At 38.8% G+C, this 25,933-nt stretch overlaps 1 protein-coding gene across 2 annotated transcripts in view; it reads left to right on the top strand.

Moving 5' to 3' along the window:
• The first annotated feature begins 4,162 nt into the window (after window positions 1–4,162).
• LOC124612876 (leucine-rich repeat and WD repeat-containing protein 1-like) overlaps window positions 4,163–25,933 on the top strand; it is a 130,084-nt gene continuing 108,313 nt past the window's right edge. Inside the window, exons 1-4 of one of the 2 annotated variants that reach the window (XM_047141317.1) lie at window positions 4,163–4,177; window positions 4,707–4,904; window positions 18,009–18,151; window positions 22,137–22,351. In XM_047141317.1, the coding sequence (XP_046997273.1) occupies window positions 4,743–4,904; window positions 18,009–18,151; window positions 22,137–22,351 (520 nt within the window). In that variant the 5' untranslated portion in view covers window positions 4,163–4,177; window positions 4,707–4,742. Of the gene's footprint in view, window positions 4,178–4,693; window positions 4,905–18,008; window positions 18,152–22,136; window positions 22,352–25,933 lie in introns of those variants that run through there. The other variant, XM_047141316.1, reaches the window with a different exon arrangement.

Raw genomic sequence — 25,933 nt, 5'->3', positions numbered from 1 at the left:
AAAATAAACTGGATTTTGTGATACTACATATAGGAAGATATGATTGGCGTATAATTGTTTCTTTACAGGGCAACAACGATCAAAATTTAAGCCTATCGGTAACACAGACTGGAAAGAACACATGTCTGAGCTAGAGTACTATTTTGGATTTCGCCCCCAATGGTGTCAACTGAAATTATACGATTGGGTATGGATGTTATAGAGCAGGTTATGACATTGGAGCTGTAATAAGAGTCAAAGGGTCGATCCAACGCGTCGGCTTTGACCCGTGACGTAAGGGTGTTGTCGTGTGTGACGTCATGACGGCGCGGAGTTTGGTTTGAGTGTGCTGTCTCTAGTTCTGTATTATTTTATTTTATTTGCTTTTCTGATCTGTTCGTTCTATCCCGTGAGATTTTTTTTTAAAAAAGACAAAAAACATTAATCAGCTACTGAAGCATCTTTATCTTCTATGGGTTGCAGGGGTTACGACCCCTGGGGAGGTGGGTGGGTATTCATGCATGGCTGTCTTCACTTACACGTTGTAGCTACGCAAGGCGTCTAAATTTGTTTATATTTAGTTTGCCCCCCACCCAAAACACCCCATTTCCCGCGCTTGTCCCGTTAGTGTCATTAGGCTTCTTGTGGAAAGTGTGTGTGTTTGTTTTTGTTTCCGCCATATTTGTGACGTCATGGGTCAAAGCAGATGGGTGGGATCGGACGCTTCCGTATTTCCGAGTCAAAGGCATGGAAGACGAAACCCAAATATTGGATCCGAAAATAGATCCAAAAATAGATAAAATTTTGTTGAATTCGAATTCACACAGGGGTAAATCAGGGGGGCCACAAACACATTTATAAAAGAAATAACACTCGGAAACGAAAATGGCAAACGAACCAAAAGGTAACATGTAAATATCATCTGCAGGAACATCACTCCTCCAAGATTTTATTGTTTTTGTCGATATAGGCGTTTCGAATAACTAGTTTTTATAGTTTAACAGCTGCCACGTGACACACTGGAGCTATTTCCTGCATGTAATCCACAATGTATACGATGCACAAATCACGAAGTTTACACAATTGGCCTTTTTGGTTACATGTATTAACTTTCGTGCACAATATCGTGTGTAATTTAGGTAATGGGCACCATTCCAACAGAATTGTAGGGAGTTTTCTGTATCATTCAAACGGGGAATCAACTGTTTCTACGTAACAGAACTGGACATAGGCACTGCATTAGATTCACTCACGACTTCTATTCTCATCCGATGTTCCGTTGTCAAAATGAAAATAGTAAACAATATCCATATTTCCCGCTTGGAGAGTCGAGCGTTCGATATATATCGCTCCGAGTGATGCCCGAACTTCAATTGGCACCATTTCTTGGAAATTACAGTTTATTTATGTATTCATCAAAAAAAATTCTTTAGATTGTGCAAACCAATGACATATTCCACATATTGCCCCTCCAAACTAACTTCTGTATAAAATCAAATGTAGGTTGCTGTTCTTGTCGTTCCAAAAGCTGCGAAAGTGTACCTACAGGCCCGTCCACACGCAACGATCTGTCTGCGCAAATGTCTGCGCACATCACCCTGCGCAGACAGATCGTTGCGTGTGGACAGACGATTTGCACCAACCTGAGGTGTGTGCAAACCTGGAAGTTGGAGTTGGAGGTTTGAGCGAAACCTCTCAAATATGTGGGTTCAAACCACATCTGCGCAGACAAGTTGGAGCGTGTGGACAGGAGATCGCCGCAAATCTGGCGCGAAACAGCTGTTTGCTCAGTCTAGTGTTTGTATTTGTGCGCACAGGGCTTTAAAATGGCTGATACTCGTCAGTGTTCTCGAGAGTTTGTAAGTGAATTCATTGAAATATACAGAAACCACCCATGTCTGTGGAAGATTAAAAGTAAAGAATATAGTGACAGAGGCAAAAAGACAGCAGCATACAATGCTATACTTGAAAATTGCGGGCAGTTGACGCCCCGCAAACAGAGAATAATAAAAGAAATTGGTTGCGAACTGTTTACCGAAAAGAGTTAGCCAAAGTTCAGAAATCTAGAAGATCTGGTGTAGGAGTAGATCAAGTATACCAGCCAACGTTATGGTATTTTGATCTGCTTGGCTTTCTTAGTGATCAAGAAACGCTAAGACCAAGCAGGAGTACAATTGATGATGAAATTGGAGTGTCAATGTGCGAGGAAACGGAACACGAGGTAATGTAAAACAATATATTTCACATACGTTTATCAAAAGTTTATTCAAAAGAATGTATTTGTGTGAAAACATAATAGAAAATTGACTACTGTTATAAAAAGAACTCATCCTTCAAGACAGCGTAAATAGCTTCACATGTGTTGGGTATTATTTCACTCAACGCTTGTTTCGATATTGCAGATGAAAATTCCAAATCCTTGTAGCTCCTTCCTGTTGCTAGGAACCTTAATGTTACCGCCAGCCGTTCATGAGGAGAAATTGCACTTCTCATACAAGTATTTTTTCTCATATGAGGGGTTACAAGCTTTAAGAGATAATTATAAGTTTCGACATCCATCCGCAAATAATTTCGCCAGTCGTTAGGTTCGCTCTGCAACTCTCGCAGTAAATTTACGTGAGAAAACTACTTTCGCTTTAGCAGCCGCTGTCTACACCAATTTGACCGCTTTCTCTGTTTCCTACGGTTGGTCTGAATGCTTTTTTTGCAACACAATTTGCGAACACAGACCACAACAGAACTTCGTCCATTTCTATATTTCAAAATAACTGAATTAAATTTTTGACGTTTACGGGGAGCGTAGTCGCTGATGTTTCTTTTCTACACCGACAGATGGCGGGCGAGTAGTAGATTGGGGTTTGTGTCGTGTGAACACACCACATTTGCAGCGATCTTTTGCATGTACAGACATCTGCGCCGATGTCTGCGCAGACAGATCGTTGCGTGTGGACCGGGCTTTATACGACCCCTGTTCACTTTTTGCAGTAATAGAATTAAAACATTGAAATCGAATGGAGTACAGCCGCAATTGCTTCACGATACCTGCGGCAGAATGCTTGTTTCGAAATACTGCCACCAGGGAGCAGTCGTGGAAGTAAAGTGGCGCAACAATCTAAAATAAAGTTCAATGTTTTGTTGCTTGACGAAAGTTCCGTCTGGTCCACACGCAACGATCTGTCTGCGCAGATGTCTGTACATGCAAAAGATCGCTGCAAAGGAGGTGTGTTCACACGACACAAACCCCAATCTACTACTCGCCCGCCAGCTGTCGGTGTAGAAAAGAAACATCAGTGGCAAACGACTACGCTCCCCGTAAACGTCAAAATTTTAATTCAGTTATTTTGAAATATAGAAATGGGGGAAGTTCTGTTGTAGTTTGTGTTCGCAACTTGTGCTACAGAAAACATCCAGACCAACCGCAGGAAACAGAGAAAGCGGTCAAAATGGTGTAGACAGTGGCTGCTAAAACGAAAGTAGTTTTCTCACGTAAATTTACTGCGCGATTTGCAGGGCGAGCCTAACGACTGGTGAAATTATTTGCGGATGGATGTCAAAACTTATTATCTCTTAAAGCTTGTAACCCCTCATATTATGAGACAAAATACTTGTATAGAGAAGGGCAAGTTCTTATGAACGGCTGGCGGTAACATTAAGATTCCTAGCAACAGGAAGGACCTACAAGGATTTGGAATTTTCAACTGCAATATCGAAACAAGAGTTGAGTGAAAGAATACCCGCAATTTTTCAATTAGAGCATTGTCTGCTGCTGTCTTTTTGTCTCTGTCACTATATTCTTTGCTTTAATCTTCCACAAACATGGGTGGTTTCTATATATTTCAATGAACTCACAAACTCTCGAGAACACTGACGAGTATCAGCCATTTTAATTCCCTGTGCGCACAAATACAAACACTAGACTGAGCAAACCACTGTTTCACGCCAGATTTGCGGCGATCTCCTGTCCACACGCTCCAACTTGTCTGCGCAGATGTGGTTTGAACCCACAGATTTGAGAGGTTTCGCTCAAACCTCCAACTTCCAGATTTGCACACACCTCAGGTTGGTGCAAATCTTCTTTCCACACGCAACGATCTGTCTGCTCAGATGTGATTTGCGCAGACAGATCGTTGCGTGTGGGCGGGTCTTCATAGTTCACACATGCTACTGCAGGATGCCACTAGACGTTGCGACATAATTGGTGAGTATGTGAAATCAACTGTTCACATAGAGCTACCAAAACCAGATTTCGTAAACATATTTCACAGTAGTCAGTACCGTTTCTGGTTGGTCCAAAATCGATTTTGAAAATTCATTTCTAGCTGCCAGTTTTCCACTTCCACACTCGATTTTCGCTCCCAGGTATAAACGTACTTGGATTTGGTTGGTTACGTCTTGTTGCTAAAATATTTGACTAATACGGGCGGGGCGAAGGAGAACCTGAAGTATTGGACTGAGCGTGAAACGGTATATCTCTAATACTGAAATGAAGAGAAATTCCGATTGCGCTGACTAAATCGGAATCTGGAACAGCTATTTTCCTGACGTAATATGTAACTGAGCTAGCAAATTCACTTCAGACCTTAACATGTGAACACGACAGCGAAAAACGGTTTCCGAAATTTGGTTTTCGTCTTTCAGATGATGTGTCGCATGTGATACTGTGATTCATGTCCATGGAAACCTGACTGAACCTCTTTGGATTTACCCATGTATTTCATCTTACGCAGTTTGTATTGTGCTCACTGATCTTCATCGCGGGAATCATGAAGAGAGCGCAGATCAGGGGGCTGGAAAGTGAAGTGTTAGATTGCAACGGTGATTCTAGAGAGAGAGCTGATTTATTAACAGGACCTTGTTTTGAACCTAGCGTTTTCTTTAGGTGCCATTCTTGGAGAAAAGCTGGTTTGGCAGATGTACGGACACAGGTTAGTGAAAATGTAACGTTATAAGGTAAGAAATTTAATGATCACAATTTTTGGAGAAAATGTAAAGTGTTAAGGTAAGAAATTGAGTGATTACTATTGTGCAGCACAATAGCAACGGGCACAAAGAACTCCATGTCATGCACATGCAGATGTCCTGTGGGTGTCAGTTGTGGATGTTCTCACAAAAGTGAATCCATTTACTCTGGCAAGGAGAACATACATTCTTAATGAAAGTGATGTAAACCAAACCCAGTCAACTTTGTTAAAATGAAATATCTGAAGTTCCAAGACAATTTATTGGGAAACTGCTTTCAACTCAAAACTTAATTTTTGTGTCAGGTTAGTGTTAATGTATATTTTATAGAAAGTTGTTTCAAAATTGTTGTTAGTACCTATTGTGTTAAATTTAGCTATGTACAGATACCTGTTACTAAAAAACAAGCATTACGTATTTAATTTGTTTAATAGTACCATTTCAAACAACATGAACCAGAACTATTATGTAAATACTTGCACTTGTTGTTGTTGTGGTCTTCAGTCCTGAGAATGGTTTGATGCAGCTCTCCATGCTAATCTATCCTGTGCAAGCTTCTTCATCTCCAAGTACCTACTGCAACCTACATCCTTCTGAATCTGCTTAGTGTATTCATCTCTTGGTCTCCCTCAACGATTTTTACCCTCCACGCTGCCCTCCAATACTGAATTGGTGATCCCTTCATGCCTCAGAACATGTCCTACCAACCGATACCCTTCTTCTGGTCAAGCTGTGCCACAATCTTCTCTTCTCCCCAATCCTATTCAATAGTTCCTCATTAGTTATGTGATCTACCCATCTAATCTTCAGCATACTTCTGTAGCACCACATTTCGAAAGGTTCTATTCTCTTCTTGTCCAAACTATTTATCGTCCATGTTTCACTTTCATACATGGCTACACTCCATACAAATACTTTCAGAAATGACTTCCTGACACATAAATCTATACTCGATGTTAACAAATTTCTCTTTTTCAGAAACGCTTTCCTTGCCATTGCCAGTCTACATTTTATATCCTCTCTACTTCGACCATCATCAGTTATTTTGCTCCCCAAATAGCAAAACTCCTTTACTACTTTAAGTGTCTCATTTCCTAATCTAATTCCCTCAGCATCACTCGACTTAATTCGACTACATTCCATTATCCTCATTTTGCTTTTGTTGATGTTCATCTTATATCCTCCTTTTAAGACACTACCCATTCCATTCAACTGCTCTTCCAAGTCCTTTGCTGTCTCTGACAGAATTATAATGTCATCGGCGAACCTCAAAGTTTTTATTTCTTCTCCATGGATTTTAATACCTACTCCGAACTTTCCTTTTGTTTCTCGTATTGCTTGCTCAATATACAGATTGAATAACATAGGGGATAGGCTACAAACTTGTCTCACTCCCTTCCCAACAACTGCTTCCCTTTCATGTCCCTCGACTCTTATAACTACCATCTGGTTTCTGTACAAATTGTAAATAGCCTTTCGCTCCCTGTATTTTACCCCTGCCACCTTTAGAATTTGAAAGAGAGTATTCCAGTCAACATTGTCAAAAGCTTTCTCTAAGTCTACAAATGCTAGAAACGTAGGTTTGCCTTTCCTTAATCGTTCTTCTAAGATAAATCGTAGAGTCAGTATTGCCTCACGTGTTCCATTATTTCTACGGAATCCAAACTGATCTTCCCCGAGGTCGGCTTCTACCAGTTTTTCCATTCGTCTGTAACAAATTCGTGTTAGTATTTTGCAGCTGTGACTTATTAAACTGATTGTTCGGTAATTTTCACATCTGTCAACACCTACTTTCTTTGGGATTGGAATTATTATATTCTTCTTGAAGTCTGAGGGTATTTCGCCTGTTTCATACATTTGCTCACCAGATGGTAGAGTTTTGTCATGATTGGCTCTCCCAAGGCCGTCAGTAGTTGCAATGGAATGTTGTCTACTCTGGGGGCCTTGTTTCGACTCAGGTCTTTCAGTGCTCTGTCAAACTCTTCACGCAGTATTGTATCTCCCATTTCATTTTCATCTACATCCTCTTCCATTTCCATAATATTGTCCTCAAGTACATCGCCGTTGTATAGACCCTCTATATACTCCTTCCACCTTTCTGCTTTCCCTTCTTTGCTTAGAACTGGGTTTCCATCTGAGCTCTTGATGTTCATACAAGTGGTTCTCTTATCACCAAAGGTCTCTTTTAATTTGCCTGTAGGCAGTATCTTATCTTACCCCTAGTGAGATAAGCCTCTACATCTTTACATTTGTCCTCTAGCCATCCTTGCTTAGCCATTTTGCACTTCCTGTCGATCTCATTTTTGAGGCATTTGTATTCCTTTTTGCCTGCTTCATTTACTGCATTTTTATATTTTCTCCTTTCATCAATTAAATTCAATATTTCTTCTGTTACCCAAGGATTTCTACTAGCCCTCGTCTTTTTACCTACTTGATCCTCTGCTGCCTTCACTACTTCATCCCTCAGAGCTACCCATTCTGCTTCTACTGTATTTCTTTCCCCCAGTCCTGTCAATTGTTTCCTTATGCTCTCCCTGAAACTCTGTACAACCTCTGGTTCTTTCAGTTTATTCAGGTCCCATCTCCTTAAGTTCCCACCTTTTTGCAGTTTCTTCAGTTTTAATCTACAGTTCATAACCAATAGATTGTGTTCAGAGTCCTCATCTGCCCCTGGAAATGTCTTACAATTTAAAACCTGGTTCCTAAATCTCTGTCTTGTACTTATCTCTGTCTTGTACTTATTCATACTTTATTTCAGTTTGTAGAAAAGCTCAATTTCTTGTTTTTGTTATATCGGTTAATATACTGTTACAAAATATGCTGATTAGTTTTGGTTTAATAAGGTGATGTTTTGATATTTCTAATACTTATTTTTACTTACCTTTCAGTATATTTTAAAGAAATTCCTGTTCGTTAAAGGTCAATTTGGTCAAACTGGGGCCGTTGGTGAAAAACAAGAGTCCGGAATAATTTTTTTTGACAATGAACCCATCATCATCCCAGATTTATATTTTGCCATGTGATTTACAATAGCATGAAGTAGTTACAGAAATATTTTGAAAATTTTCAATTATGTACTTTTTTAAAAAAATTAAAATTAAATCAAAATATTAATTAGTATTTTGAAAAAGGTTATTAATTAGAAGCTATGTTTTGTTGTATATCCCTGGAAAGAACATGCAAAATGACACCTTTCCCAGTTCTCTAGCTCAATTAGGGCACCTCCTAGGACAATTTAAAAAAAGTCCGTTCACACATTTTTGGCTGGTTTTTGAAAAGTTTAGGCAGCCATATTTCAGGAATAGTTTGAGATAAAAAATTGAAATTTGGTATTTTTGTTAGTCTCAGTGCCCACTATAAGTATACCAATTTTCAGCAGAATCTAAGAGGGTGAGGTAAAATATGTGTGTTGATTTGACATGGAATGACTAAGGGGGAGCTGCTACATTTGTCAGAAACTGTTTTGATTTGAAGAATATTGATATTAATAAATTTTGCTCAGAGCAGCATTTAGAAGCTTGTGCAACAGTGGTAGTATTTCATAATAAGTCCTTTATAATAGTAGGTATATTCAAATCACCTTCAGAAAATTTTAACCTCTTCATAAAAAATATGGAAGCTCTGTTGTCCCATCCCATGGTAAAAGGAAATAGTGGTTGCTGGTGATTTTAATGTGGATTTATTGAAAAGCTCTGTCAGTGAACAATTATTGCAGTCAGTAACACTATCATTCAATTTAGTTCCTATTGTGAACTTTGCAACTAGGATGTGTAAATGCTCTGAGACTGCTATTGATAATATCTTTGTAGACAAATCTAGGGAAAAAGTTATATCACAAAACCAATAGTAAATGGGCTATCTGATCATGACATGTAGCATCTTCTGTTAAATGTTAAACTTGCCAGGATGATAATGTATAAATCTTAGTACAGGAAAGTAATACATAAGACAAAAATTGAGAAATTCAGGAAATTGCTCTAAGACATGATCTGGATAGATGTTTACAATACTTCTGACCCAAATGGAAAATACAAAACATTCATTAAAGAATTTCTTTTGAAAATTGATTTCCCCTAAAGGTAACTCAAATCACACAGTGGTCAAAAAGTAATACAGTCTTCTTTAGTCCCACATGATATCTTTATTCCTTGAGTAAACCATGGATTACACAGGGAATAAAGATATCATGTGGGACAAAAAGGAGACTGTATCTACTACCTAGGAACAGCTCTGATGATGGAATTGTAATGCATTACAAAGAATACTGCAAAATATTGAAGCAAGTAATCCAGAGATTGGAGCGGCTTTCTTATGAGAAAAGAATAATTACATTGGGCAACAAAATAAAAACTGATGGGATATAGTGAAGACAGAGACATGTAGGGCCAAAAAGGAAGAGGAACAGATAGCTCTAAAAATAAATGAGACTTTGGTAACAAATGCATGTAGTGTTGCAACCCTCTTAAACAAGTATTTCATTTCTGTTACTGAAAGCCTGGGGTTATCAGGTTCCATGAACAGTGCAATGGAATATCAGAGACTAGTCTTTAAAAATGTCAGTGAAATGGAAATGACACTCATGTCTCCCAAAGAAGTAGCATCCGTCATAAAATCCTTAAAATCTAATCATTCCAGTGGGTATGATAACATATCAATGGAGTTAATCAGAGTGCTCATGCGAGTTTAGTTCTATCTTAATTTATTTGTGTAATCAATCTCTTATCAGTGGAACATTTCCAGACTGGCTAAAATATGCTGAAGTCAAGTCTCTTTGCAAGAAGGGGGATAAAGAGGCACCATCAAACTATCGACCAATTTCATTTTTGCCGGTTTTCTCAAACGTATTTGAAAAGGTTGTGTTCAAGTGTCTCCTTAAGCGTCTGACTGAAAATAATATATTGTCCAAGTCACAGTTTGGATTTCTTAGGGGTGCTGATACAGAGAAAGCTATTTACACTTACATTGAGTATATTCTTAATTCATTAGATAATAAATTAGAGGCTACTGGAACTTTCTGTGAGCTGTCAAAAGCCTTTGACTATGTGAACCACAGCATTCTCTTAAGTAAATTAGAATATTACGGTGTCGTCGGCAGTGCTGCAGAATGGTTTGAGTCTTATCAATCTTACAGGAAACAAAGGGTGTTGCAGCATAATGGCTGTGCAGTAAGCAGTCAGTCTTCATCTGATTGGGAATTAATTACATGTGGTGTTCTTCACGGTTCCATCTTGGGGCTGTTGCTTTTTCTTATTTACATCAGTGACCTCTCATCTGTCTGTACTCTCATGGTCTATTTGCTAGCATTGTTGCGTCTGGTTTCACGGGGTCCCGGGTTCGATTCCCGGATGGGTTGGAGATTTTCTCTGCCAGGGGACTGGGTGTTCGTGTTGTCCTCATCATTTCATCATCATTATCATTCGTAACTGTATCTAGATTGGATTGTGTAAAAATTGCCCTGTGTCAAAATTGGGACTTTGTACAGGTGCTGAAGACCAGGCAGTTGAGTGCCCCACAAACCAAACATCACCACCACCTCTCGTCTGTTACGTTGCCAGATGCTAAGTTTGTTTTGTTTGCATATGATACAACAGTTGCAATAAGTAGCAAGTCAAGTAGAGATTTAGAATTAGCTGCTAATCAAATTTTCACTGACGTTAATGGTTTAAAGCTAACTCACTGCCATTAAACTTTGAGAAGACCCACTATATGCAGTTCAGAACCTGTAAGAGATTTCCTTCGAGCATGTGTATAACATATGAAGGCATGCAGATGGAAGAGGTTGACAGTGTTAAATTTCTGGGATTATGACTCGATAATAAATTCAGTTGGGCGGGGCAAACTACGGAATTGCTTAATCACATAAATAAGTCTGTATTTGCAGTGATGTCGGATGTAGGAGACGTAAATGTAAAAAAATCTTGCATACCTTGGTTACTTCCATTCTGTTGTCATATGGGATCATATTCTGGGGCAACTCGTCGAACAGAGCAAAAGTTTTTAGGGTGCAAAAGCATATGATAAGAATCATTTGTGGTGTAAATTCAAGAACATCATGTAGAAACCTGTTCAAAGAACTTTGTATTCCAACCACTGCTTCTCAGTATATTTATTCCTTAATGAAATTTGTTGCAAGTAATATATCTCTATTTCCAACCAATAGTTCAATACATAGTATAAATACTACAAATAAGAACAATTTACATAAAGACCTAAAAATCACTTGCCTTGGTCCAGAAAGGCGTCCAATATTCAGGAGCACACATTTTCAGTAAATTGGCAGCAACCATTAAAAACTTGGTTTCAGATAAAGCTCGGTTTAAACAGTGTGTGAAATAGTTATTGGTAGCCAATTTCTTCTACTCTATAGATCAGTATCTTAACAGAGACTGTTAAGCCAGCATAAGTAAAAATGCCTGTTATACTTAAGTTCTGATAATACTTGGTCACACTAGTCAGGATTAGGTGTTTTGTTTATGATAAATTTATTAACAGTGCATAACAGTGTTTCATTTTGACAGCATGTTAATTCTGCAGATATTAGCTGTTTTATTTTGCTGCATTGTAATCACCTATTTTGTCAATCTTCTGACAAATGATCTGGTTAGTAAGTATTATATTCAAATGTTTTATGTTTTTATGTATTTTCTGACGTGTTCCACAACCACGAGAATCATCTCACTTTTTTGGGTCTATGGAACGAAAACTGAATCTAAGCTAATCTAATCAAACATATGTGGTTACAGAATGAGATTTTCACTCTGCAGCGGAGTGTGCGCTGATATGAAACTTCCTGGCAGATTAAAACTGTGTGCCGGACCGAGACTCGAGCTGGTTACCTCTGCCTTTCGCAGGCAAGTGCTCTGCTGCCAGAATTGAAGCTGTGGGTACAGGTCATGAGTCCTCCTTGGGTAGCCCATTTCGTAGAGCACTTGCCCGCAAAAGGCAAAGGTCCCAAGTTCGAGTCTCAGTCCAGCACACAGTTTTAATCTGCCAGGAAGTTTTGTATGTGGTTACACTTCATACAAATACTTTCAGAAAAGACTTCCCATCACTGAAACGTATATTCGATGTTAACATGTTTCTCTTCTTCAGAAACGCTTTTCTTGCCATAACACGTGCTTTTGATATGCTCTACTTCACCTGCAGTCAGTTACTTTGCTACCCAAATAGCAAAATTCATCTACTACTTTTAGTGTCTTGTTTCCTAATCTAATTCTCTCAGCATGCCCTGATCTGGTGTGACTACATTCTATTATCCTTATTTTGCTTTTGTTGATCTTCACCTTGTATCATCCTCTCAAGACACTGTCCATTCCATTAATCTGCTCCTTCAAGTCCTTTACTGTCTCTGACATAATTGCCATGTCATCAGCAAACCTCAGTTTTTATTTCTTTTCCCTGAACTTCAGTTCCTATTCCAAATTTTTCTTTGGTTTTCTTTACTGCTTGCTCAGTGTACAGACTGAACAACATCTGAGATAGGCTACAACCCTGTCTCACTCCCTTTCTAATCACTGCTTCCCTTTTTTCCCCAAACTCTGTCTGGTTTCTGTACATTTGCTTATAACCTTTTGCTCCCTGTATTTCATCGCTGCTACCTCCAGGATTTCAAAGAGTGTAGTCCAGTTGCCATTGTCAAAAGCTTTCTCCAAATCTACAAAAGCTATAAAAGTAGGCATGTCTTTTATTAATCTATCTTCTAAGATAAGTCATTGGGGCAGTATTGCCTCGCATGTTCCTACATTTCTCCAGAATCCAAAGTGATCTTCCATGATGCAAGTTTTTACCAGTTTTTCTGTTCTTTTGTAAAAAATTTTAGTATTTTGCAACTACACTGGTAGTTGGTAGTTGTCACACTTGTCAGCACCTGTTCTCTTTGGAATTTTGTGAAGAAGAGAAGTTTGTTGACTCTGATTATGGATTTAAGGGTTAGGAAGTCATTTATGAATGTATTTGTATGGGGTGTAGCCATCTGTGTGTGGAACTGAAACATGTCTGACAAACATTTCAGACAAGAGAATAGAGGCTTTTGAAATGTGATGCTACAGATTACTGCTAAAGATTAGGCGAGTAGATCACACAGCTAGTGGATTATGGGAGAAAATAAATTGGTGGCATAACTTGACTGAAACAAAGGATCAGAATCATCATTGTGGTAATGAAATAAAGTTTGTGTTTTGGGGTAGAGAAGCATAAGGGGGGGGGGGGGGGAGGGTTAAAATTGTAAAAGGGAGACCAAGAGATGAATATAGTAAACAAGTTCAGGTGTAGGTTGTTAGCATTAGTTATTCAGAGATGGAGTTTTGTACAGGACAGAGTTGCATGGAAAGTTGGATCAAACCAGTCTTCAGATTGAAGACCGCAGTGACAACCTACAACCCGAGATGTCTTCACACGCCACCAGGATTGTGGGGTACCCTCTGGGGGTATCAGTACACCAGTATATATCCACATTAGTTCACCCAATGAAAGTCCTGTAGGTTAGTTTCATTCAGAAGAATGAATGGACAGCTCAGTTATCTGAAACTCAGGAGAGTGGTTTCAGCCGAAAAAAAGAGTATGTGGTTTAACCAACATGAAAACTGCAGAATTTTTTGATGTAAAAAGAGAGAATGAATAATTCAGCCAATGTACAAAACTATAGATAGTTTTTATTCATTTGTTTCCACACACTGGATTTAATAAAGAAAATGAATAAATAAACCAACCAATATGTAAAACTACAACCAAATAGGTTGATTGTTAGTCAGCAACCAACTAAATGGATTGTTTTCATTTGGTTATTTACATCGCTATCCTTGTTCTAGCCCATTCTGTTGAAATACTTCACTGAGGTATTAAACTTTTTTACTCTTCCAATCTTCTCATGGGCAGTTTTTGTCCCTCACTGATGTTCATGTTGTCTTCACAGGCACTGACTCCATGGGGCCTGAGGGGGCTTGAGCCCCTTCAGAAATTCATTTGGGGGGGGGGGGGGGTAGAGGACTCCCCCCCCCCTCCCCTATAATTTAAGAAAATTATTAGTTATATTATGCTTCGTAAAATCACCAAATTACGTTGGAATTTCTTATTTTCCTTATTTGACGATAGTTACCTTTCAGAATACATCTAGTAATGAGTTAAAACAAATAACAATTATGGTAGTAAGCAGGTTAACTGAAAAAGAGTCGTGTGAATCATGATAGTGTTACGGTGCTGTGGGCACACTTAGAGTTTGTCCTGTTGCGTGAATCTTCAGGTAAAGTCTGGCGCTGGCGGGCCAGCGCTGTGGCCGCAGCAACATCAAAAGGACTGGAGCAGAAGCACCTGGAACCCTCTGCCTTGTGTCGCCTTGATGCTTCGAGACATTACAATGTCGCGGCTATATAAAGCCACCCTGCTGTTTGTCACTCAGTGTGAATAGTTTTGTTCAGTGCTTGCTGCAGACATGTTTAGTGTTCTGACTTTAGTGTCTAGTGGACTATTTTATATGACTATATTTTATTCGTTTACTTTAGTCTCTTAGTGTATTACGAATTAAGTTTGCAATGGATAAATTTGTCACCAAAAAGGCGTGCTTTGAAGTTGATGATACTGCAAGTCGACCTCCAACAATTATTGTGTTGTCAATTGCTTCGTCGTCTTCAGGTGAGAACCGTTCAGTCGAAACCTGGACAATCTGGTAAGGAAGATCATTTCAGAAGTCTTAGTTGATCAGATATAAATGGCTAGAATATGAAGCATCTACCAAAAAAGTTTTTTGCAAAACCTGTAAAGAGGCAGATGCTAAAAATCTATTACAATTTTCTTAAAAAAACGAAGATGCATTTATTTCCATAGGGTTTTCTAACTGGAAAAAGACTTTGGAATAATTCCAACTTCATGAAAACACATTTACGCATAAATAAGGTGTTCTGAAACTAAATTCTATCACTAACCGAAGTGTGGCCTCCCAATTGAATAAACAGTTAAACAGTGATATGAAGAAAGGCCGTTTAGCTCTTGAGACAATTATCTCTCTCGACAAGGACTAGCAATTGGAGGGAACGAAGATGTAAACTCAAATTTTGTTGGAACTCGGAAAGAACGACATACTTGAGTTTAATGATTGGTTAGGGCATTAGAAGTATAAATGGATGTCCCACGATATTCAAAACGAGATCATTTATCTACAAGGAAAGTCTGTTGGGAAAGTTATTGGCTTCAATCAAGAAGACTGAACATTTGTCTATTGTGGTTGATGAAACATGCGATTCTTCGATTCACAAACAGTGCCATTTTGTATTCGTACTGTTGATGATTCCTTAATCATCAACAAAGTCTTTATTGGCTTATATGAGGCCCCCAACACTGAATCACAAACTATGTTTAGTATTTTAAGACGTTTTTGCTAGTCTTGATTTGTCAGTGGATAACTTAAGAGGACAGTGCTATGGTGGTGCCTCGAATATGAGAGGTAAGTTCAAAGAACTAAAAAAGTTGGTTTTGTATATACAACCAAAAGCATGATATGTGCACTGCACTGCTCCCAGTTTAGACTTGGCAGTTGTAGACAGTCTCCGCCATCTTACATCTGCGAGGGATATTATGGCTTTAGCCAAGGACTTAATAAACACTGTAAGGAAATCCAACAAAAAGATGAGACTTTCCAGAAGCATACCCTGTGAGAGTGCCAACGACCCCTTTGCCTGACTCGGTGGACTATGCGAGTTTCTGGTATCTTGAGAATATTGAAAAACTTTGAAGAACTTCTAGAGTTTCTTGAAACATTTTCTGCAGAGGACAAAACAGAGGCAGGTTACAAATGTGCATGCTACCTTGAGTCAATGTTACAATTTAAGTCTTATTTCTTGTTACGTCTTTATTGCCATGCAATGAACCCAGTAGAGGATGTCAATGTAAAAATTCAATGCCCTCATCTAAGTGTTGCTGATATGGAAAAAAATGGGAGAGCTTGATTTGTATATTGAGTGAAGGCATGATAATTTTGAACACTTTTGGGAATTGTATTTAAAAGAAAAACCTTCACAAGTTGATTATCCTTCGCTTCCTCGGAATTGGAGTATACCAAAGAAGTATGAAAACAACAAAGCCAGCTCACCGCACACTTTCATAACCCCAAAGGAATACTACAAAGCTATTTATGTTGAAGTTTTTGAAACAGTGCAATCTTGCATTACTGAGCGGTTTGCTTCAACTGGACTCACACAGGTCGTTGCAGTTGAATAAGAGTGCTTGCTTTTAGTAAACAGAGGTGAAACAAATTTGGAAAAATCAACTGAGTTTTTCAAAAATGACCTAGACATTGAGAGACTGCATACACTTGACTGTTAGCTGATATCACTAATAAAAACAACTGTCTTAAAAAACGTGTGATGTAAGAAAGTACATTACACAAGAGCTTGCAGTTGGAGAGAGATTATGTGAAATAGTGAAGTGCATTAAGCTTCTCCAATTTAGCGCCCTTAGACATCTGAAGTCGTATCTCCGATCAACAATGGGAGGGAAGCAATTGAACAACTTGGCTGTTCTTCATGTCCACCGAGATGGTGGTGGTGTGTTGGGGCTTATGGGCGCTCAACATTGAGGTCATCAGCGCCCTGACACACATTAAAAGGAACGAATGTGGACAGACCTAAGAAAACTAAAGCACACACTCAAAGAAAGCAGGAAAAGAAGGAAAATGCTACATAAGAAAGTAAAACCTAAGGAAAGGGGAAACATAGCAACAAGAATGTCACAGGAAATTGTTATTGGCTGGCCACTTACATAAAATATGGGCGAGCTTGTCACACAGTGAGCAAGATGTTTTGGATGAATTGGATATCCTACCAGTCATCGATGACTTCGTATTCAGTAATACAGTCAGAAGATCGACATTTGCACCTTTCTAAAGACACTCTAGCCCTAATAATGGCATTTAGGGCAATATTAAAAATCTTTATATAATAGAGAATTAATCTACGCACATAATGTTAAATTTTCTGTTTCGAAAAATTAGTACTAGTTTTGTACTGTATTAGTTATTTTCAAATACTTAAATAATTTTAGGGTGTAAGACTCAATTAAAACCCACTATTTACATACTTTTTGACTGAAAATATTAGGCATACTGTATTAACTATATTAAAGCATTAACTTTGAGATATTGTTTTTATTTAATGAACCCTGAGCCTTATTCAGAGTAAGCTCAAATAAGCTATTTCACTTATTAATCAAAGTGCTATTACTATGCGACAGCAATATTTTAAGAATGAAATTTTCACTCTGCAACGGAGTGTGCGCTGATATGAAACTTTCTGGCAGATTAAAACTCGGGTCCCAAGCTGGTCTCGGTCTGGCACACAGTTTTAATCTGCCAGGAAATTTCATATCAGTGCAACTCCACTGCAGAGTGAAAATCTCATTCTGGAAACATCCCCCAGTCTGTGGCTAAGCCATGTCTCCGCAATATCATTTCTTCCAGGAGTGCTAGTTCTGCAAGGTTTGCAGAAGAGCTTCTGTGAAGTTTGGAAGGTAGGATACGAGGTATTGGCAGAACTGAAGCTGTGAGGATGGGTCGAGAGTCGTGCTTGGATAGCTCAGTTGGTAGAGCACTTGCCCGCGAAAGGCAAAGGTCCCGAGTTCGAGTCTCAGTCCGACACACTTCAAAGCCAAAAAATGTCAGGCTTGTCAAGTTTCCTGAAGTGTCGAGTTATTGCGAGTCCAGTTTTCAGCATTCTAATGTGATCATATGACTCTAAAATGTTTAAAAAACTTGTCATCCAAAATTTAGAAAATTTCCCAGAGCAAGACCTGCAGTACGGGTTCCCCAATACTTTTCATAAGTCAGCACCCCTGATTGTATTTCACTTTCACATAGAAGTTTGGTAGCTCTTTTCTGCTGTTGACCTCCTTCTCTCTCTCTCTCTCTCTCTCTCTCTCTCTTTCTCTCTCTCTCTCTCTCTCTCTCTCTCTCTCTGATTGCTGAACTATAGCTGTTGGCAAAAAGTCATCTGCGAAAACCGAAGACACAGTTGACATAAAAAGAAGTCAGTCTTCTTCTCTGATCTGTCCTTATCTCTAAGAATTGATTATTTTCTTTGTTTTAGGTGTGGCATTGTGCATTTGAATCAGATGTAAGACATCCTGAACAGACAACAGATGTGATTGCTACTTGTGGAGGAAATAGCATATGTTTTATAGATGTTAATAGCGGTTTTGTCAAAAGTAAATACTATGCTGAAGATCCAAGGTAAGCACTACTGTATACATTTTTCTAGAGGATATTGGTGGGGCACATAGCTGGAAGGTATATTAGTTGATATTGTAAGCGCTTAGTGATTACTGTATTATCACGGATAATGTTAGATTTATTTTAGCTCTTACTCTTTTGATAAGTGAAAGGTGTTTGGAAGTAACCAGCAAATTGTTTTTGTCTTTATTTAATTCTTTTTTTAATTATTTACTCTTTTTTTATGAGAATCAGACTACACAGGAGACTACACAGCAATTGGATTTTTGTAATTTTTTTATCTTTATGATATGTGAAGTCCAGAACTCAAATATAGATCAGCCAAAGCAATTTGATGCAACTCTTAAAAAGTCTTTCTCTTCTTCTTCTTCTTCTTTTTTTTACAAGCATCGTGGTTGGGTAGTAGAATGCTCATCTGCCCACGTACAGATCATGGGTCAGTTCCTGGCCAATATACAATTAATCAAATGTATGCTAATTAACACACCTCTAATTGTCATTTTTATGAAAAATTCTCATCATCTTATTCCTAATTGCATATAATGCACAAAAATCCATTTTGCACTGCAAATATAAATTCTTAATTACCATTATTTCATAAAAGATAGGTTAACCCTTTCATGCGTCACATCCTCAAATGAGGGCACTTAAATTTCAGCTCATTTCTGTCATCTTTGACATCTGGGGTGACCGTAAAAGCACTGGTACCTCATATGAGGACTAATAATAGTTGCAAGAATGTCTCCCAGATGGCAGTATAGGTGTTTGGCGTGCGGGAACCTTAGATTTGTCACCCCATTCTTGGTATAGCCATAGAGCTGTGTTGTGAAAGTTTGAAATTGTTCTGTGAGGAAAGTACTGCTGTCTCTGGAGAGGTATGTGTTATAAGTTTGTTAATGATTATTACAGATTGACACTTTTTGCACATACCTGAATTGTATAAATGTTTTGTCATAAAAAATTACTTGTGTCTTCGTTTGAGAACTTTATCAGTCAAGATGACCTTACACTACTGTCTTCAGTACATACAGAATATTGACTTTCTTCTCCTCTGTTGTTTTATAGTACCTATTTTACTGTATGTAGCACTCGGTCACGTAGTCAGTTTTGATTATACAGATGTAGATAGTGGCTGTAGCCAAACATCAGAAAATTAGTTTTATATGCATACACGATTTTATAGTTACTTTCCAAAAAGTGAGTAAATCTATATTATTCCTTTAGGATGACAGACAGGCTACATTCATCAGTCAAGATATTAGAGGACGATAGAATTCTTTCAAATAAAGAATGAAGTAAGAACTTTTGCCAGATTATCAGTGATGCAGAAATTCTACAAATTTTGGAAGCTGTCTCAGATGATGATTTGGGTTGGAGTGATGACTCTGACGACGACCCATCATTTGAAGTGGACCTTATCACTGATACTTGTAATATATCCTCCGAAACAAGTGACACTGACAATGAAAATATTGCCAACAATGAAACAAGTGCAACAAATCATACTGGGGTTGAAAGTGGAATTCGAAGAGATCCTTCAGAACCAGGAATATCAACTTAATGTCCTAAAGGAATGCGATTTGGTTCAGTGAATTGGACAATTTAGTTATTGTGCCACAAAAGTGTGCATTACTGGAGAAAGTCCCCTTGATTTCTTTATGAAGCTATTTCCAGAGAAACTCATTGCTGAAATAGTTGAGCAGACCAGCTTATATGCACATGAGAACAGAAAAGTACTTCAGATATCCAAGAGTATGTCAGTATTGGTCTGAGGAAACTGGCTTGTGCATGAACTTGATTGCTGATGCCATGTCTTGCAGAAGATATGAAGAACCACACTGTTTCAAAGATGTTTCTACAATTCCTCCATACAATACTGACAAAGCTATCAGATTATGACCAATTTTGGAAGCCTTGCATGACAACTATCACAAGGCTCTTGAAGCTGAAGAATTTCCCAGTGTTGATGAGGTCCTGATTCCGTTAAAAGGGAGATCACCATGGAAGCAGTACCTTCCCAAAAGGCCCAAGAAATGGGACTACAAAATGAGTGAGTGCAGGTGTGTCTGGTTATGTGTGTTGCTCTGAACTGTTTCATGGCGCTGGAGGAGGATGCAGTAATATATCTGAACGTGGGGCAGCAGGAGATTATTTGCTCCATCTGTGTCATGACATTCACGGAAAGAACCACAAAGTCTACGCTGACAATCTCTTCAGTATTATTCCCTTGGTGCTAAAACTGAAAGAGCTAAACATATGGTATGTTGACAAACTGCCTATTGGCTTCTGTCTCGGGTTCTTCGGCCGACGTTCATCTAATGATTTTTCTGACGTTTCGCCAGCACGAGTGGCTGGCATTGTCAAAGCTTCACCCTCCACCCATCACAGCCTTGTGCAAATTTTTTTCGCTCAAAGGCTTGCCCACAACATTAGTGTCAGATTATGTTCCACAATTTTCATTGCAAGAGTTGTGGTACTTTGTGATTCTCCTGGTATCCATCAAATCTTCGCCCCACCATTCTGTCGACAACCTAACGGTGAGACGGAATGCCTAGTGCAGACATTCAAAACTCAGATGAAAAAATGTGTTCCCAACTCTTCATCCGAAGTTGTGTTAGATCAGTTTCTCTACTCGTACTGTTTCATGCCTTTCAGCAAGAAGAGGCTGGCAGAGCCACCCCACAGGTACCAGCTGAGGACACTGCTACACCCCTGTGTCCTCCATCTGGATGTCAGTTCATGCAGATGCTGTGCTTCTTCTGGCCGGGTGTGGCTATCTGTTTCAGACGTTGTCCTAAATAGATTGCAGCTGTCGGCACCAGATGCCAGGGGCGGTATCTCTGTGATATTCACACAGAGGACAGCCTCTGCTTGAGGCACCATGATCTAAGCTTTGCCTTCGCATGGACGGCTGGGCACCTCCTGTTGTCACACCATCACCAAGCCAGTCTACATCGGTATCACATTACCTGCTGCTCCTGGTTCTCCACTCCTGCGCAGGCAAAGGCATCTTTCCTCAGTGGCCGAACCAGCAGTTCCTCTATTGCTTCCGAGACCATTATCAGGGGTTCTGCCACCCATTCCTGAGCAACTCCTGATACCAGTATCATCAGCACCACGAGCACCATCACCAGTCGATACCTGAGGTTAAACAGCCTCTGCATTGCCGGTGTTGCTCATTGATTTGACACGGGAAAGTGATTACAGAATGCATCTGTGCCTGAAGCATTTCAGACTGTATGCTTCCATTTTAGCATGCCACCTTAGCCAGAGTCCAGCAGACGGGGACAGCATGGACAACTGAAGACTCCATGATCTCCATGAGAAAGGAGGAATGCAGTGACACGTGAACATACTTTAAAAAGGCCATGCATGTGGCTGTGCTATGTCATCTGCAGAGGGTGCCTCAGACATACATACGTGTGTGTGTGTGTGTGTGAGAGAGAGAGAGAGAGAGAGAGAGAGAGAGAGAGAGAGAGAGAGAGAGAGAGAGAGAGAGAGAGACATGGGCTCAAGTCTATTTAAAGTGGCCTGAATTCTCTTTGTGTGCACAATTGGTTCCTGCTGGATTTTACTTAAATACTATGTTCAAGTTGTTAATGCTTATGTGGAGTAAAGTTGTGTTCAGTCTACTGGTTGTGTTGTACATATACCTAATTACATGATTTTGTGACTAGAGTAGTGTTGATTTCCCAGTTACTAAATTAAGTGAAGTAAGGCAAACACGAAAGCAAACTGTGTAATTACAAATAGCTCTTGTAAATTAGTAATTAGAAGTAATACTGGCATTTAAAAATTTGAATTTGATTTTATGATATTAATAGAGTGTGGTCACAAATTAATAGGTAAAGAATGTTAGCTAAAACTGCATACATTCTAATAACTAGTTAATTTATCATAGTAGATACTTGTTTAAGAAAGGTCATAGTATTGCAGTTGAATATATGATTTTAATTTTAGTTTTAATAAAATGTTTGTATTACAGGGAAATTTTTTATACTCTCTCATGGTCTTGGATTGCACCTGAATGCTCAGGGAGTGGGAAAATTAGCATTGTGGCTGCAGGAGGTACTAGATGTATCATTCATCTGCTACATCCAGAAAATGGTGCACTTTTTTACACTCACAGGCTCAAATGCCCTTCCAGTGTTGCCATAACAAGTTTGCTTTTCCACAAAGAACATTGTGAGATCCTATTCGGTAAGGATAATGTATGTTTTACTTCTAGCCTGTTACGTAGTTAATTCCATTTTCAAAGAGTTGGATGTCTCTCATATTTCGTCAGAGGCCACATAAAGTTAACCCCTTTTTGATAGAGAAAGTATCAAGTAGAGAGATGAGACTTTGTAATCCAGCTGTAACTTCTTTTTATAATTCTTAACTCATAACTTTGTTTACTTCGGTTTGTATATGTCTGACCATCCTTCATTCAGTTTCTTAAAATTGTGCAATGGAGGATTTGTTATGTATTAGATAAGAGATTTTTGTTGACACATTTTTAAGTTCATAATACTGGCAAGGAATAACAGTGTACCAGTGGAAAAATGCTAGTTTCAGAGCTCAAAAAAGGTGGATGTCCTCCTCTTTATTAAAAGACTCTGACTGACAAGTGGGGTACCAGCTTCCTCATTCTATCTTTCTCAAACCTTTAAAAATTTTTGCAATAACATTGACATGTGAACATATTAGGGACTGGTGATAGCACACTACTGTCAGTGCACGAGGATCAACAGCAATGCTGAAAGAAATTACTATCCCCATGCTTAAACACTAATACTTGACTGTTTCTTCACTGACACAAAAGCTACTAGAGTTCCGTTTGTGTGAGTGGAGAAGGCTAGTGACAGGCTCTTCTGCTGCCTTTTCCTATTTTGGGAAAGCTTTATCACCCCTGAAATTTTCATTGATGCTGCTTCATCATTTTTCTGATAACTGTTCAAAGTATCTACTTCCAAATCAAATACCGCAATCTACCTTCTGGTGTGTTGCAGAGGGCACCCGGTACTGCTGCTAGTAATTTCCTTTCCCAGTCCACTCACAAATAGAACAAGATAAAAAAGACTGTCTATATGGCTCTGTATGAGCCCTAAGTTCTCAAATCTTACCTTTGTGGCCCTTATACAATGTGTTGGAGACTACAGAATTGTTCTGCAGACAGCTTGAAATGCCGGTTCTCTAAATTTTGTAAATAGTGTTCCTCAAAAAGAACATTGCCTTCCCTACAGGGATTGTGTTGTTTGAACCTACGAGTAAAAAATCTCAGCCCACCTCTGAATTGCTTCAATGTCCTCCTTCAATCCAACCTCTTACGGATAACAAACAGTTGAGCAATACTGAAGAATAGGTTGTACTAGTATCCTGTTGTATGTGTACTAGTGTCCTGTATGTGGTCCCTTTTACAGGTAAACCACACTTCTCCAAAATTCTCCCAATAAACCGAAGTTGACAATTTGCCTCCACTAGCACAGTCCTCAAGTGCTCGTTAAATTTCATATTGCTTTGCAACGTTACACCCAGATATTCAAACGACCATTACACCCAGATATTCAAAAGACATGACTGTGTCAAGCAGTACACTTCTGATGTTTTATCCAAATATTAAGATAATTTTTTTTTCCTTCTCATCAGTGATAACTTTATTTTTCCACATTTAGGGTTAGCTGCCATTCATCACACCAACTGGAAATTTTGTCCGAGTTGTTTTGTATCTTCCTACAGTCACTCAATTTCGACACCTTACAGTCACCACTGCATCATCAGCAAACAAGTGTGGATTGCTGCCCACCCTGTCTGCCAAATCATTTATGTATATAATATAGGGAAACATTCCACATGGGAAAAATATATCTAAAAACAAAGATGATGGGACTTACCAAACAAAAGCGCTGGGAGGTCGATAGACACACAAACAAACACAAACATACACAAAAAATTCTAGCTTTTGCAACCAACGGTTGCTTCGTCAGGAAAGAGGGAAGGAGAGGGAAAGACGAAAGGATGTGGGTTTTAAGGGAGAGGGTAAGGAGTCATTCCAATCCCGGGAGTGGAAAGACTTACCTTTGGGGGGGGGAAAAGGACGGGTATACACTCGCTCGCGCGCACACACACACACACACACACACACACACACACACACACACACACACACACATACACAGACACAAGCAGACATTTGTAAAGGCAAAGAGTTTGGGCAGAGATGTCAGTCCAGGCGGAAGTAAAGAGGCAAAGATGTTGTTGAAAGACAGGTGAGGTATGAGCGGCGGCAACTTGCAATTAGCGGAGGTAAGTCTTTCCGCTCCCGGGATTGGAATGACTCTTTACCCTCTCCCTTAAAACCCACAGCCTTTCGTCTTTCCCTCTCCTTCCCTCTTTCCTGACGAAGCAACCGTTGGTTGCGAAAGCTAGAATTTTGTGTGTATGTTTGTGTTTGTTTGTGTGTCTATTGACCTGCCAGCGCTTTTGTTTGGTAAGTCTCATCATCTTTGTTTTTAGATATAAATCATTTATGTATATAGAGAACAGTGGTCCTATCACTTTTACCTGGGGCACTGCTGATGATACCCTTGTCTCTGATGAACGCATGCTGTTAAGCAACGTACTGTCTTCTATTATTTAAGAACTTTTTGAGACACATATCTATGAACTTATTCCACATGCTCATACCTTTGTTAAAAGCTTGTGATGGGACACTATGTCAAATGCATTATGGAAATCTAGAAATACGGAATCTGCCTGTTGCCCTTCATCCATAGCTCGCAGTATATCATGTGAGAAAAGGGCAAGCAGAGTTTCGCTTGAGCAATGCTTTCTAAAACTGTCCTGATTCGTGGATGTAAGCAGCTATGTCTTAAAAAAATAAAAAAAATAAAAATTGAATTCGAATTGAGATTAAGTTCAAGGATTCTGCAGCAACCCAGTGCAGTATCTGCATTGTCGTAATCAGCACTACGCACAGTGGAACTAATGTGAAACAGTATGTAACTGAAAATCTGAGTACTGATCTTAAATGTATTGCCATTGAAGGTCTGTTAATATTAGTACCAATTAAAATTCACCCAGGGTATGTGTACAATTTATAAATTATCTTCAGATTTCTTTCAGTTATTCTTTCCAATCAATTTTCTTTTTAATTATTCAAGCAGCAATTATTAATCATTTACTATTATTTTGTCCCCTCCACTCATATGACACTATTCAATAAATATGAAGTTTTGAAAATGGGTCCGTCGTTTAGAATAACCCTGTATAATCCACATCCCTCTCTTCTTGAAGACTTAGTCATCAGCAAATAATACATGGTGCAAATATGTGCCATCTACAATCCCTACATTTGTGAGACTAATATGAATATTTGCTTTGAATAGCACTACTGACATGGGACAGCTCTGTAACATGATTTTGCTTGTCCTAATTTTGTGTGAAAGTATATTACCGATTTTTTTCTGACATGTATTGATTATCTTTATATATTTCTTGTGATATTTTAAATAACAGATACTCAAATCTATGAAAACTAACCCAGTTTTTTATGTTTTTCTATATTTTTCCAAAATTCTTTGTAATGTGAAAATTTAGTCTATTCAGCAGTGAATTCCAAAATTTGACATGCCCATCACAAATGAAATTTCCCCACACTGGGCACCAAACCGTTGTGAATTCAAGGGATTCAAACAGATCAGTTAAAGGGTTAAAATGTGGAACATTTACATTTATTATACCATATGTTTCAAAATAAATATCAAGGTTTTAAGGTTTTGTAACATTTATTACATTCAATGT

Source organism: Schistocerca americana, chromosome 4 (assembly GCF_021461395.2).
Source record: "Schistocerca americana isolate TAMUIC-IGC-003095 chromosome 4, iqSchAmer2.1, whole genome shotgun sequence".
NCBI classification, from domain to species: domain Eukaryota; kingdom Metazoa; phylum Arthropoda; class Insecta; order Orthoptera; family Acrididae; genus Schistocerca; species Schistocerca americana.
The sequence above is the reverse complement of the archived record's forward strand: the minus strand, read 5'-3'. Positions and strand labels throughout refer to the sequence as shown.